The sequence below is a fragment of the Tachypleus tridentatus genome, chromosome 1, assembly GCF_004210375.1.
Source record: "Tachypleus tridentatus isolate NWPU-2018 chromosome 1, ASM421037v1, whole genome shotgun sequence".
NCBI classification, from domain to species: Eukaryota; Metazoa; Arthropoda; class Merostomata; order Xiphosura; family Limulidae; genus Tachypleus; species Tachypleus tridentatus.
In genome coordinates this window covers 81,217,756-81,234,609 of record NC_134825.1, presented here as the reverse complement: position 1 = coordinate 81,234,609, position 16,854 = coordinate 81,217,756, and the positions used below count along the sequence as shown (strand labels likewise).

General features: G+C 34.0%; 1 protein-coding gene across 2 annotated transcripts in view; it reads right to left on the bottom strand.

Annotated features, from left to right (window-relative positions):
- Window positions 1–6,605: 6,605 nt before the first annotated feature.
- LOC143251656 (uncharacterized) overlaps window positions 6,606–16,854 on the bottom strand; it is a 43,101-nt gene continuing 32,852 nt past the window's right edge. The window contains exons 3-4 of one of the 2 annotated variants that reach the window (XM_076502982.1): window positions 11,025–11,204; window positions 6,606–7,388 (exon numbers count right to left, since the gene is read on the bottom strand). In XM_076502982.1, the coding sequence (XP_076359097.1) occupies window positions 7,159–7,388; window positions 11,025–11,204 (410 nt within the window). In that variant the 3' untranslated portion in view covers window positions 6,606–7,158. Of the gene's footprint in view, window positions 7,392–11,024; window positions 11,205–16,854 lie in introns of both variants that reach the window. The other variant, XM_076502934.1, reaches the window with a different exon arrangement.

Below are 16,854 nucleotides of genomic sequence, written 5' to 3'. Positions count from 1 at the left end.
ACTGTTGAGCTACTCTTTTACCAACGAAAAATGGGATTGACTGTGACATTATAACGTCCTCATGGCTGAAAGGGTGAGCATGTTTGGTGTGACGGGGATTACAACAAGCGAGTACCTTAACCGTCGGGCCAATAAAATGTTGAGTTTAGTTTAAATAGAAGTGCTTTGATATTTAAGTTAACATGGTTATTTGGTAGTATGCGTACATAGTTTTTAATCATTTTGATTCCTTTGACGATTTTTGCTTATAGTCTTTATAAACCATTCAGTTCAATATTTAGTTTCTAACTTGATTTGTTTTGGAGCTGCAACATTCGCGACTTTCGGGCTTGGATTATGTATTCATCTTTATTAAGTTTCTGCCTTGGACGATATTACCAGGCTTGTTATATCATACTCAGGTACCCGTTGTTCATGTTCCCTTTTTGGACTGATTGGTTAACAATTCAGCGTCTTTGGCTGATCAATAACTATTTCATTTTCAATAACCTAAATTTGCTTTTATCAACTATCGGCTGAAAAATCTGAAAATATTTGGAACGTGAAGTTTTGTACTTTCCTTTGTACAGACTAGTAGCACAAGGGAACACTTCGTGTACTGCTTTCTAATGGAAAGTTACTGATTCTACAAAAAACAAAAACAAAAAACATCCAGAAGCTTAAATTATCAAAGTTTTAGCGTCTACAGTTCTTAGTGTTATATCTTGTTTTTAAATTACTGTAGCTTTAACAAAATGTTGTACTTTCAGGGTACATTTAAATAGATACACAGTGTAGTAAACTAGCAAGTTTATTGTATTTATGACAAAGTGAAATGATATTTTAGGAGTTCATTTTGGCCCTGCAGTAGCCATCATAACAATGGATCGTACAGAAATTGTTTTTGGTTTTACTAGGTCTGAGATTCATAGAGTTCTCGTAAGTTTCACTTATTTGAAAAAGTTGTAGTTAATTGGTCATAAATCTTTATCTCAGGTGATGAATCGTAACTTTACATTTGTAACTTTTAGTCTAATAATACACTTTTTGGGCCACCTTTTGAATATCATGTAATGAAGGTAAATTTTTTTGCAACATAATATAAAAGGTTTTTAAAAAAATACAAAAAAAAAAGACTTCACTAATCTAAGTTTAGATTTAGAATCTTTGACATAATCGGTTTACTTTCACTTCTACATCAGTGTTGTAGTCAGTGAACACATAGAATTATTAGCTTCTAATTACCGCAGAAACTTTCATTTTTCTACTTAAAATTTGTTATTAATATTGTCATGTAACTTGTAGACATCATTCTAATGGTAAGTTTCATAAGAAAGGATATTCATTGATATTGTCATGTAGATTGTAGTCACTATCCTAACGGAAAGTTTCATAAGAAAGAATATTCATTAATATTGTCATGTAGCTTGTAAACACCATCCTAATGGAACGTTTCATAAGAAAGGATATTCTTTGATATTGTCATGTAGATTGTAGTCACTATCCTAACGGAAAGTTTCATAAGAAAGAATATTCATTAATATTGTCATGTAGCTTGTAAACACCATCCTAATGGAACGTTTCATAAGAAAGGATATTCTTTGATATTGTCATGTAGATTGTAGTCACTATCCTAACGGAAAGTTTCATAAGAAAGAATATTCATTAATATTGTCATGTAACTTGTAGACACTATTCTGACGGAAAGTTTCATAATGAAGGATATTTATGTAGTTTGTAGACACTATCATAATGGAAAGTTTCATAAGAAAGGATATTCATTGATATTGTCATGTAGATTGTAGTCACTATCCTAACGGAAAGTTTCATAAGAAAGAATATTCATTAATATTGTCATGTAGCTTGTAAACACCATCCTAATGGAACGTTTCATAAGAAAGGATATTCTTTGATATTGTCATGTAGATTGTAGTCACTATCCTAACGGAAAGTTTCATAAGAAAGAATATTCATTAATATTGTCATGTAGCTTGTAGACACCATCCTAATGGAACGTTTCATAAGAAAGGATATTCTTTGATATTGTCATGTAGATTGTAGTCACTATCCTAACGGAAAGTTTCATAAGAAAGAATATTCATTAATATTGTCATGTAACTTGTAGACACTATTCTGACGGAAAGTTTCATAATGAAGGATATTTATGTAGTTTGTAGACACTATCATAATGGAAAGTTTCATAAGAAAGGATATTCATTGATGTTGTTATGTAGATTGTAGACACTATCCTTACGGAAGGTTTCATAAGAAAGAATATTCATTAATATTGTTATGTAATTTGTAGGCACCGTAGTAACGGAAAGTTTTATAAGAAAGGATATTCATTAATATTGTCATGTAGCTTGTAGACACCGTCCTAATGGAAAGTTTCATAAGAAAGGATATTTATAAATATTGTCTTGTAGCTTGTAGACACCATTATAATGGAAAGTTTCATAAGAAAGCATATTCATTGATGTTGTCATGTAGAGTGTAGACACTATCCTTACGGAAGGTTTCATAAGAAAAGATATTCATTAATATTGTCATGTAGCCTGTAGACACCATCATGATGAAAAGTTTCATAAGAAAGCATATTCATTAATATTGTCATGTAGCTTGTAGACACCATCAGAATGGAAAGTTTCATAAGAAAAGATATTCATTAATATTGTCATGTAGCTTGTAGACACCATCATAATGGAAAGTTTCATAAGAAAGCATATTCATTAATATTTTCATATAGCTTGTAGATACCATCGTAATGTAAAGTTTCATAAGAAAAGATATTCATTAATGTTGTCATGTAGCTTGTAGACACCATCATGATGAAAAGTTTTATAAGAAAAGATATTCATTAATATTGTCATGTAGCTTGTAGACACCATCATAATGGAAAGTTTCATAAGAAAGCATATTCATTAATATTGTCATGTAGCTTGTAGACACCATCATAATGGAAAGTTTCATAAGAAAAGATATTCATTAATATTGTCATGTAGCTTGTAGACACCATCATAATGGAAAGTTTCATAAGAAAAGATATTCATTAATATTGTCATGTAGCTTGTAGACACCATCATAATGGAAAGTTTCATAAGAAAAGATATTCATTAATATTGTCATGTAGCTTGTAGACACCATCATAATGGAAAGTTTCATAATAAAAGATATTCTTAAGGCTAATAAGTAACTGTTTGTGCTCCATTCTCACCCCGAGTGTCCAGACATGGAACAGAATACTCGGCCAATTTTGTGAGTTATTTGCGTATTTAAAGCTGAAAAATGAATTTTATTATATATTCGTGAAATTGAATGTTCATTTTTACAGGTTACAGTTGATTAAAGTGGAATAAATGAATGGAAGAGAAAGGAATAGTATGAAATATATGTGACATATTTCTTTTTAACAACTGATCACAAATCCTTTCGTATTTTATCATTTCTACAAAGTTATCGAATATTATTAACATTATGTATTTAAAATCGGCTTTGATCAACATAAGAAAATACGTTTTAATGAATTTAATTTCTTGAAGTTTGTGAACAATGCGCATGTCTAAATTTTAAAGCAAAACAAGAATACATATTTGATAAAATGGGTTTTAAATAATTTGTTCATGAGAAACAACTCGGAAATAAATATTGTTTACAGTGACAACTGTATTATTATTTCAGTTCTGTAATACTGTTCCTGTTTAAAGTTAGTAAAATGTGAAGCACAGACATATTGTCACAGATTAAATCTCAGAGTAGAAAAAAATACATGGATATGGATATTCATATTATTAGTAGTATTCCTAACCAGAAATTAATATAAAAATGCATGTGATCCGAAATCAACCACTACGTACTCTATAACTGCATAGGGTGCTTTTGCTGTTGTATGGATGAGTGATGTAGGGTTAATTCTTGTCTCTATAAAGTCATGTATAAACTGCATTGAGACAGTCGTAAAGTAAAAGCTTGGATCTCTGTGTGTAATACTGTTATTTATTTTTACTTTGGGTAATATGATTGTTTATTTTCATCCTAAAAACTGAGATTTGGATGTAACTTTCCATTATATTCAAAGCTTTCACAAAGGACCACCAGATCGGCAAGATTAACTCGCTTACGGTTATAATATTATTAGTTTACGATCCATGACTTAGCTTACTTCACAAACTATATAGTATCTCTGTTAATTCACTTATATTTTATTTTAATAGATACTATTAGTGTCTCAGAATGAGAATTGTCTTTGGATTTAATCGTAATAAAGTGAAAGTTTCTGGCTCAAAAAAACGTAAAAATTATTTTACTGTTGAGCATTCATGAACTTTCACTGTACACACGTTTTAAAGTTGATCATTCCAAACTGTAGACAGAGTTTGTTGTTGGATGTTTAACACCTGATACAAAATGAAATATTAACGTTTAGTATTGAACTAACTTGTCAGAGAAAGTGTTGGAATTATAATCCTCGCATGTGCATTATTAACAGTTATAATAAATAGTGTTATGACAATATTATTTAAATGTTATTTGTATTTACTGGGTTTGCTGTTGGCATCAAGTTAATTTCTTCTCATATTCAAATACATGTACAGTCATGTGAAAAAGTTAGGACACCCTATGAAAGTCTGTGCATTTTTGTATCATTTTTGGATGTATAGATATTTAGTCTCAATTTTAATAATACTGAGAGATTATAGGAAAATAACTAAACAATTAAAACTGAAGAAAAGACTTTTCAAGATCTTTTCTAAATGTAATTCTACAAAAATGCATATTCTAACCGAGGAAAAAAGTGAGGACATTCCCACATTTATTCCCACTTAAAATGGCTCAACTCACACACAGGTTATCACACCAGGTGCACATGATTAGAAGATCATTACTCAGCATTCTGAATGAGGCTTGCCCTATTTAAACCTCAGACATTTAGTTTGGTGTACTCCTGACTGTTGAAGTGAGAGTGAGCACCATGGTGAGAGCAAAAGAGCTGTCTGAGGCCTTCAGAAAGAAAATTGTAGCAGCTTATGAGTCTGGTAAGGGATTTAAAAAAGATCCCAATAGATTTTGAAATCAGCCATTCCACTGTCTGGAAAATAGTCAACAAGTGGAGGGCTTTCAAAACAACTGCCAACATGCCCAGGTCTGGTCGTCCAAGCAAGTTCATCCTGAGAGCATACCGCAAGATGCTAAAAGAGGTCTCCAAACACCCTAACATGTCATCACGTGACCTACAGCAGGCTCTGGCTACTGTTGATGTGAAAGTGCATGCTCTACAATCATAAAGAGACTGCACAAGTTTAACTTGCATGTGGGGTGTGCAAGAAGGAAACCTTTGCTCTCTAAGAGAAACATCAAGGCCAGACTGAAGTTTGCCAGAGAGAATGTAGACAAAGACCAGGACTTCTAGAATAATCTTCTTTGAACAGATGAGTCCAAAATTGAATTATTCAGACATCAGAACAGAGGACATACTTGGCGTAAACCAAATATAGCATTCCAGGAAAAGAACATCATACCAACTGTGAAGCATGGAGGCGGAAGTGTCATGGTTTGGGGATGCTTTGCTGCAGCAGGACCTGGACAGCTGACAATCATAAAATCCACCATGAATTCTACTATGTACCAGAGAGTGCTTGAGGATCATGTGAGACCATCTGTACGAAAATTAAAGCTGAAGCGGAACTGGACCCTGCAACACGACAGTGACCCAAAACATACCAGTAAATCTACCAAGAACTGGCTGAAAACTAAGAAATGAAGAGTCCTGGAATGGCCGAGTCAAAGCCCAGATCTTAATCCTATTGAGATGCTGTGGGGTGACTTGAAACAGGCTGTACATGCAAGAAACCCCTCAAACACCTGACAGCTGAAAGAATCCTGCATTGAGGAGTGGAGCAAACTTTCTTCAGACTGATGTCAGAGACTTGTAGATGGCTACAAGAAGTGTCTCACTGCAGTTATTTCAGCCAAAGGTGGTAATACTAGCTTTTAAGGGGTAGGGTGTCCTTACTTTTTCCTCAGTTAGAATATGCATTTGTGTTGAATTACATTTACAGAAGATCTTGAAAAGTCTTTTCTTCAGTTTTAATTGCTTAGTTATATTCGTATAATCTCTCACTATTGTTGAAATTGAGATTAAATATCTATATATCCAAAAATGTTACAAAAATACACAGGCTTTCATAGGGGTCCCTAACTTTTTCACATGACTGTATATGATGCATAACCCGTGGACATTTGTTCGTAGCTATATTGAATAGCCGCGCTTAAAGCCTAGCTAAGTGTTATTGTTGTTTGAAATAAGCACAAAGCTTCACAATGGGCTATTTGTACTCTGCCCACCAAGGGTATCGAAACCCGGTTTCCAGCATTCTAAGTCCATAGACGTACCGCTGCGCCACGGAGGGACACTTGGATGACCGAGATGACTTTATATAATCAAGAAGGCTCCATAGATGGAAACAGCTACTTTCTTCCTGATGAGGAATTTGTCAATAACAGATCGGACGAAAAAATAATTTTGTGTAGTAAGTAACTATTTCGGTCTTGTTCCTTTCTTTGTTTTATTCAGTCGAAATATTGAATTTTAATGATAAAATTGTGCAGAAGGAAATGATAAAACAAAAATATGTTTTTATCGAAATATCGCTTTTTATAACTTAACTACAAACAGTATTTGACAGCTGGAATAAGATTTGTTTTTTTATATGCTTACAAAAAACTTGAAACATCACGTTATGGTTGAGCTAAACATTTATAACAACAAAGCCCTAGTTTAGATGTATTAAAAGGTAACGCGGTCTACAAATGTTTATTTTTAATAGGTTTTAGGTAATAAAAGCAGCAAAATAACTTTAAAAAATAACACGTTAGGGTCAGCTAGTTAAAACTGATTTGTTATAGATGTAAAAATATTTTTCGAGAGTTATTAAAATATGAAATACAGATTAAAATTAAAATTCCTACCGCAAGAACATCTTCCGAACTTGTAAGATGTAAAAAATTTGTTCTCTTAATTTCATACCTGATATCATATGTTTGAAGTCAATGTAGAAATAGTTAAAAATTGATGGATTTTTCTAGAAAAAGAAGTGACTGCAATATCCACTCTTATTAGTCATTAGTTTAAATTTTTTCCAGAAATAAGGGCAGATAATTTTCGTAACAATTAGTCAAGGGTTAATTGGTCATTAGAACCAGAATTGTTAAGAGCAACAGTGGAGACGCCAGGCTAAGAGCAAGAGGAACGCTATTACACGCATCGTCGAAGCAGCTCTGAAGACAACCACTGACGTAACGCTCATCGAAGTAGAAGCCCCCACAGTGACTCATCCTCACTATTTCGGTATCAATTGTCAGAGTTCCACTATCCAGTGCACACCCACGCACGATCATCGAGTTTCCCGTGTCTTCTGTGAAAGAAAAACAACAACTTTTCAATTGTATTTTACTCGCTACAAGAAACCTATATTTATAGAGCATATGAATATTACGTAATATTTATAGTACTAACTTGTTCATTAGAACTATTTCATTTGTTTAGTTTTTTAAGTACACAGCTACACTGCTCTGCCCACCACAGGTATCGAAACTTGGGTTTTTAGTGTTATATGGCCACACCTTACCTTTGAGCCACCAGACCGGAAAGAGGAACGGGCACATCTGAATTATTCAGTTCACAAGCTGTTTCAACACACTAAAAATAAATAAGGATCGCAGTCTACCTACAACAAGCGAGATCGTATGTTTCGATTTGGCCATGCTCAGCTTAACTGATGAGGGATCGAATTACGGTAAAATTAAGTGACAAATGGTAAATATAAATGAAAGATTGAGCTTCATGTTTAGCTTCTTTTCTGAGTAACTCAGGAGAATAAGTTCGTCGCATCATTTCAATGCTACTTATTCGTCAAACCCGATATAAAAATAGGTCCACTGTGGTGATTAAAAAAACTAAAAACATCGTACTATGTAACACACAGTTCATCACAAGAAAACCTATAGTATTGTTTTTTTTTTATTATTTGCTTTTGTTCAAAATTACTAATGAGGAATGAAATATCCTGAAACCGGCGTAATTCAGTGAGAAGGGGTACATCGAATGATAAACTGGGATTCATATTTGTTTTTGATAAATAATATACAGATCATTAGGACAAAATTGTTGAAAGGGACCGTGGAAGAAAAGGTCGACATGTAAGTTAACCTTTCAAAACAGCTCTAAGTAAGATAATAGCGGAAAGCAATTTATTTGGATTAAATGAATAAACAAAAAACGACCTTTACGCTCCAGGTAAATATAAAATAATATATTTTTATTTAGACCAACGTTTCGCCTTTGCAGCTTCTTCAAACATAACTGTTTTATGTTAAATATTTGTTAAGTTATTTATCTGGAGTGTAAAGGTCGTTTTTTCTTAACTTTTATCAAAATGTGTAAATCCTTCCAGTATGCACTACGATTTTGGAAAGACATCAAAAACCACGATTTTCACCACTTTCATTGTTCTGTTGGTAATGGCCCCCATGAAGGTCCGGCTTTGCCAGGTGGGTTAAGGCGTTCGACTGGTAATCTGAGGGTCGCAGGTTCGAATCCCCCGTCGCACCAAATATGCTCGCCCTTTCAGCCGTGGGGACGTTATAATGTTCTGGTAAATCCCACTATTCGTTGGTAAAAGAGTAGCCCAAGAGTTGGCGGTGGGTGGTGATGACTAGCTGCCTTCCCTCTAGTCTTACACTGCTAAATTAGGGACAACTAGCGCAGATGGCTCACTTGTATCTTTGCGCGAAATTGAAAAAACAAACAAACAATGGTCCCCTAGTGAGACAGCTGTAAATCTTTTGATTTGCAACGCTAAAATTAGAGGTCAGTTCCCCTCATTGGACACAGTACATAGCCTGATGTGTCTTTGCGAAAGGAAAATGCTATAAATGGTCACAAATGCAACCGTTTAATGTTATGTAGAATAGCAGGGAATTCATTCCTGAAGAAGAAGGTCCACCATCCGTTAGCATTGTTGGGCTTATTATTTAGCTTTAGTTGTCTTAAACTGTTTTATGAAATAAATACATAAACAGTATCAGAATGTCTAACGTTTTAACGAAATTTGTTTTCTTTTTTTACATCTTACAGTTATGATAGGTACGTGATAATTTTATCGATCAGTTAGTAACAATACTTTTAATTTTTGTTTTTTGTTTTTGAATTTCACGCAAAGCTATCGGTGGCTACATGCAATATTCGTTACTTAATTAGTAGCGATAGACTACAAGAATGTACCCTCCTTCAACTCTAGGTCTACTCTATTTCACTAACAAATAGCGAGATTAACCGTGCATTATATCTCCATTGGCTGAAAGGGCGTACATGTTTGGTGAAGAGAATTCGAACTCACGACCCGCAGATTGCGAGCCAAGTGCTTTAATTACCAGGCCAACGCTATTCTTAACTAATTGTTCTGAACACGTTATCCTGTTTAGAACAGCCATGTTAATACAATAGTAGCGCTTTCGTCTAATCTTGTGATGTCTCACAGCTGCCATCGAGCTTTTGTTGATTTCAGTAAAATATATTAACATTAATAAGAGTTACAAGACATGGAGTTGGTAGTTGTGTGTGTGATTCAATGTGTATTTGACCGAACGAAACAAGGAAATGTGAACAACAGATGCACCCATTATGGCCGAGGTCCTGCCTCTCCACCACACTTTCGCTTTATATGTCCCTGATTTTATTGTAATTTGGTCTATATTGTATTACAATTACTAGCGCATTTACCCATGCGATATATTGTGAAAAGTTCAAGAAATTGTTTTCTCTCTAAATACGCTAGTGACAATACAAAGATTAAAAGCACATAAGAATAAAATTACTCAAGCCAACTGCGCTTGACCATTTAAGTAACATATTATTCGCTATTTTAAGTGTTTTCTTTATTAAAAAAACAACAAAAACAATAAGTCGCATGGCTTCCAAAATAAAATCCTTCATATAGTTGATGGTATTTGGAAACGAAATGCAATTTTAGGATTAATGTTTTATCAGTTATAAATACAGATAATGTTTCTGTTTTTGTCCTAAGTATGCCAGTAATGACAGAAAGTATGTAGGAGTATGCATATCTCATATTATGAAAGAGGAAACTGGGAGAAAAAGCCACTTTTGTAGTTTTGGGTATAACAAACAAATAGTTCCCTAGTGGCTACCTTACTGACTGATCCTATATATAGTCTCCTCCATTGGGACATAAGTATGTCTGCGGACTTACGCTGCTGGTTTATACTCGTAGTGGGCAGAGCAAAGATAGCCCACTGAGTAGCTTAGCTTTGTGCTTAATTCCAAATTATTAATTAATCAAATAATTAACTATATGTAGTCAGCTATAACAACTTTTTCAATTAAATGTATAAATTTTTCTTGACACATCTCGAATCATTCTTAGTTGATTAAAACACATTCGACAGATGTGGCATGACTTCTCTAAAGTTATACTAGCAGTTTCTGAAAGTTTTACAGCCGTCCCTAATTTTGAACTAATGAATTAGAGAAGAAGCAACCGTTTGACAACATCTGCTCTTGAGCGAACTAATTTTTGCTTAACCGCAAAATTGAATTTAACTGTTACCGTTATGTGGACCGAAGTGTCAAAAGTGTTTTAGCGACAACGGGATGTGTATCATAAGCCTTCAATCTACAACCTTTATGCGTTAATCACTAGGCTAGGTCTTGGTTAAAACTTTTAAAATAATGTTTATAAGTTCAAACCGAACGATCCCCAGTGGGTGAGCGGCAAGTTTGAGGATTTACAACGCTTAAATCCGGGATTCGAGTTCAAGTGGTTGGCAAAGCATAGAAAGTTCGTTATGTAGACGATGCGCTAAGAACAACATACGAATTCAACCGAACAAATATAGGTAATTCAATTTGTCATTTTTGTAAAACTGTGTTTTACTTCCATCATATTAATGATATATTGTGCAAATTATGGCTGTGTTTGACTTCCCGTTATATTAATAATCTTTTAGGCAATTTATAGCATACTCACCATATTTTCCAGATAGTTTGATGCAGGCTGTGGCAGGGAAAAGCCCATTTCTATGTTTCCGACCTGCCCAGCAAGGGGACTCGAGCACGTCTGTTGTATAATTATTATGGAAGGGATCTTCACAGGCCGGATTGTCGCCCTCTATTGATACACACTTGAAACAGTCCAAGGCTTTAACCCCTGTAATTTCAAAAAATCCTGAATTATAAGATTATATGATTTCTATATACTTTTATGCAAATACAAATGGTAAATTTCCATGACCTAATTAATAATTGGTAACAATAAATGATGCGATCACCCACATTTTAAAGATATGTGTACGATACAGTACGAGTTATTAACAATTCTAAAATTTACCCGTGGCATTAACTGTATTCTTCAAGAGTTTTTATGGCCCTCCCGAATTCTATTGCATTAGAGGATATTGCGTAAACGATGCTTATTAAGATAAAGATACAATGCATTCGATCATATTATTGTAATTACAATTAGCAAGGTTTAAAACAGTTGGGTGTCCGAGTATAGAATTTATTATTGACTTCAAAGTTACCTGGATGCACGCTTATAGTGTACCATATAGTCTCTGAATAATGATTATATAAACCAAATAAGAGTAACCTGCCTGTAGTCTCCTTCTACTACTTATCTGATCACTGAGAGACGCCACATAAGCCCCATGATAGTCATAAACGAAACTGTTTAAAAGATCATCCGAGAAGCATTATCGGGTGTTTGGTCAGAATAAATTAATACATTAGTTATACTGCAGAAGAAACAAATTCAAAACTCATAGTATTGTAAACAAACAACTAAAATTGATTAAATATTAAAGTAAGTGCTTGTTACTTTCAAACTAGAATTCCAGGATGAGTTAGATATAAAAGGGGCATTTTAAATTAATTGCTGTATTCCAAATTGCGTGCTGGAATTGAAATTGTTTACAGCAGTTTCTTGGCTTTTCGCGAATTTTTCCTTTTCTTTTTCCAGTTCAGCATTTCATATTCGATGGATTATTTTCGCAGAATCTTGTCTTATAAGATATACCCTTGGCGAGTGTAGTAGCTTCTCCCAAAACTCGACCTTGCTTGAAATGACATTATCACTGAAATTAGCTTATTTCCATTGTCACGTCTTATTAAAGACGTCGGAAGAAAGGGCAGCTTAGTAAAACCATGAAATATACGCCTGTCATTCTCAAACTCTTCCATGGACCTTCCCAAACTTTTTTGATTTTCGTTTTGTTAAAGGTAATCTGCACTATATCTGCACTATAAAAGGTGGAATGTATACCCTTAAGTCTTATCTTCTGATGATTATAAATCTATTGTATTTCTACGATGCTTAAACGAAGTGAAAATATGATGGAAAATAAAGTTAACTTATGCAGTATTTATGGAATAAAAAAGCCAGAAAATTTTTATATTTACTTCGGTGGAACCAATGAAATGTAGAAAAAATTTTTTAGACTAGCAGGTGCCCACTGAAACAATTCAACAGTATTTTGTTTTTATAAAAATAGTGACGAATAAATATGAATGTGCAGTTAACCAAATCCCCTGGATCAGAGCGTATATGAAATATGATTATCCAGTGGGTCATTTACAACTGTCTTTTGTTATTCCATGTGTTATTTCAGTTAGGATAATTCAATTGCATTTGTTTTTTAAGCAAAGGAAACGGTTAGGAAAAATGTTTGGGTATTGATGCAATGGATGTATCGATCAGAATAGAACGTTTAAGTTCACTAAGTAGCTGCAGGGATTTTATCTGTTGGGTGCTACTGTTCTTTGTCGTATTACTGAGTACAAGAAAAGACCGCTACCAAAGTGAGCACTTTTGACAGTTTTCATTTTCATAAGAAGTGTTAAAGGTGAAATGTTCAGCTCAATTCAATTCCAAACAATTTATTCGATATGGTACAACAAAACTATGCAATTATATAATACCAACATAAAAATAATATATGTATACAACATCGTATATGCACTCAAACATAACCCTCTTATAAATTTTTTTCTGTTCATGCTCCTATCTTCGAAATATTTCTTCCAATCAATCGATGGAGAAATTTCTTTTTTTCATGAAATTCCCTCACAAAAATACATTGATAAGTGTAAGCATGAGAAATAAAAAGTGAAGTGTTATTATACAATGGTTTAACTTAATCATAGAGTAATATTTAAAATTATTATGTTCACGTTATTCAGGCATCTCAAATACAGCCTTTTATTCAACGTGTAATTCAATAAGGAGCACAGGTGTTTGTTAAACAAATAATATTGGCATTCTTTCTAGGTCACAGGCGCTGTCAACGTTATCAAGGGCCACTCTCTCTTCAGTCTAAGCCTATTATAAGAAACTAGCCGATTACTGATGGCGCCGGTGCTCACTTGGAAATCCAGCAATTGGTATGGATGATATTAAATCGTGGCTCTGTTGAATTCATTTTTTTCTTCTCCAAAGACAAAAGACATTTACTTAGCTAATTAATGGTAATACTTGCCTAGAGCCTCAAGAGTTTGCACCTTACCTTATCATACATCATTCATTTGGTGTTCACTTTTTCTTTTCTTTTTTTGAAGTTCTGAAAAATACATTTTTCCGGAATACGATTTTTCTCAAGGAAGGATATAAGTTGGAAGGGTACAATATATATCACATAAAAATGAAAACAACATAAACTCAATAAATAAATTAAAGAATACCCAAAATGCTAATTATTTCATATTGTTTGTTTTACCTCTCACTTAATGTTACTTAACAATGATTTGATTGGCAGGAAGGGAGTTGCTTATCCTTCATACCAATATATTAATGACATTATCTGGCCTTGTAACCAGCTGTCGCGAATTTCCCTTCTGCTCTGCCACACATGTCGGTAAATTAACTTTTATGTTTCACCAACAATGACATTCATCATGTATTTTATAATCACCAACAATGACACTGATACAATACAATTTTATCAGTTACCGTATCATTAGAATACTTTCAATATTTTTTTTCAAATTCCCAAAAGCGATGCGTATATAAAATATAGCAATACTACACAAATAAAAGCAAACTACACAATATATAAACGAAATTACAAACTACTAATTCCGTCTACGAACTAAATACATGTGAATAAATATATCGGGTTGAGTGTTTGAGAAAAATCGTATTCATTAGAATGTAAAATTCATCCATTTTCTTCAAATCTCAAAATGCACCACCAAAGAACCGGAAATTACATTTATGATGTCATACACGTTTGTAAACTCCAAGAGCATTTATCCACTTTTTTCTCAATTTTTGGTCGCGAATAACAGTTTTTCACTTGAAAAATGGGTAGATACTTGAAAAATTGATAGTACAAAACTGTTTCTGACACTGTTCATCTCTCTTTAACTCTGTAATTCGAGAAAAACAATTAGATCAGCTTGTGACGTATTCATAACGTCATATCTACACACTGCGCGTTTGTAAACAAATATCACCGCTTTGAGAACATTTTTTCCAAGCTTTTCTCAATTTGTGACCACAAATGATAGTTTTTCGCTTGAATACTCTGTATATACGTGAAAAACTGATAATAAAGAACTGTTTCTGACGATATTCATCACTTTATAACACAGTAAACGTGGAAACTGCGCGTGACCTCTTCACCTTCGTTTTGTTTTAAAACGTGCAGCAAATTCAACTGTCCAATTTTTTTCTGTACATTCAAATAGAGAAAGATAAAGATTTCCGTGACGGAAAACGGAGGCGAAACGGAAAAATCGTGACTCCTATTGCAAATCTACATGCACACAGAATAAAAATTTTGCGTATCATACATATAAGCAAAAGTTTCATTATTGTATGATGTTATATCTTTGTGATTCATCCGCCTGTAAGTGGAAAAGATCACTGTCAGTTTGTATACCGTGTGGTAGGCGTTACACCTACCTCTCTCTTGAGAATGTACATGTGACACCTTTGTCGGCTGACCTAGTTCTTTCAGTAACTAGGGTGAGAGGAATTTGATGACTCCTCTGACCAAAGTCTGTATTATTAAAAACAAAATACTCAGTATAAACTAAAACTTTAAAAAATACATACGTATGTCAGTTACAAGGCTAAAAACACATGTTAAGCCTGCATACCAAACATCTTATCTTCCTTTTACCTCAGCCATTCCATATATTTTTACAGACGTTTCAGCACATCTGCTCTAGGGGAGTGAGACCATACATCGCTTCCACAGGAAGAAATATTTCCTGATTAAACATGAGTGAGTTCAGCAAACATTCAGCTGATTTTTGTTCTCTGGCATGATATGCAAAACATACAAATGATAATTTGTACTTACCATTATGCTATACTATCAGGTTGGAGTTGATAAAGTGGAATGTATATATTCACTACACCCAACATTTTGCACAGTTCAGAAAATGTCTGGCTACTGAAATGGAGAAAAACGTTTTAATTAATGTGAATATCTTTAGATATACAGGAGAGAAATAGTCTGCTTCATTACCAACTCATCAACTATCTGTTGAAGTATTGGCTAATTTATAAGCCTCTGTTCTCTTAGGCAAGTAATAGATAATAATAAGCATAATGATTACCTTGTTCAGTTTATAGAAGAGGACCTTCAATACCCAGGGCTATTCTCTCTGAATATTTACCCTGTGTACTCCAGGTCTTTTCTCCGAACAGTACACATTACAAACCATGGATTACCACAGCTCCACTTAATGTCTTGACCAGTATATGAAGCCAATAAAACTGCCTTTGCACTTTAGCACAAGTATGTGTAATAAGTGCATTGTGGCAACTCTAAAGAGTTTAACCATTTCAGAATTATGGGGATTACTAGCTGCAACATAGGTTGAGAATCACGTCACAGTGGTTGATAACAATGGCATAGCAAGCCTTCCCTCATTTGTAGCTGTTTGTTCAAGTACCAGAAATTACTTGTTTTCATGTGATATTCTCCAGTCTCCACTGGTCATGTTTAATATTGATGCATAACAAGTATCCATGCTAGTTCATTATCCTCTAGTTTCTCTTCGCAGAGCTCCTGGGATACAACCATTGTAGTATACAACCATATATGAAATTGCCTACCATATGGACTGACTTCAGGCAGAAATAGCTTTAACTTCCACATGATTTCCATGGTCAGGGCATTCAAAGAAAAGACAGAGCCTTGCCTTACACTTTGACTATCTGTTAGTGTTTCCATGTAGTGAGCATAGATAAAACCATATGCTCAAATCAGATTCCTCTAATAATGTGAATTAATGTGTTGTCATCCATTCCAAAATTTTCTAGTTCATAAACCACTTAGAGTGAACTTTCTGTCACACTGGTAGTGTCAGTAGTGTTTGACAAAAAATAAAGATGCAAGCAGTTCTCTTTTTATCATGCAGTATCAACATTTAGGAGCTGTGAGCTTACAAGTAACATATGCTCTTACATGTTGTGCTCTATCTTGTGATGCTATAACACTGCCTCATTTCCATTATCAGTATCCCACAAAAACTCACAATACTCTCGTATACATATCAGGAGTTTCTAATAAAGGGCTGTACAGAGCAGATGGGCAAGATATCTATGGTAACCTACTATTCTGTGAATTAAGGGCAGAAACCTAACACGCATTTGAGTTTAGGGATCCCAGCACCTGTCTACTACTGGGTATTTATGATGTTTCAACCTGGTGTTGGTCGAGAGTCCATAGGTGAAAGGCTTATGTCAAAACCACAGGTAACTGTAATATAGTCAAACTAGATCTCCCATGTTTAATGGTGCAGCAAAAGGACTTGGACCATTTATTGAAATGGCTGTATTTGGGAAC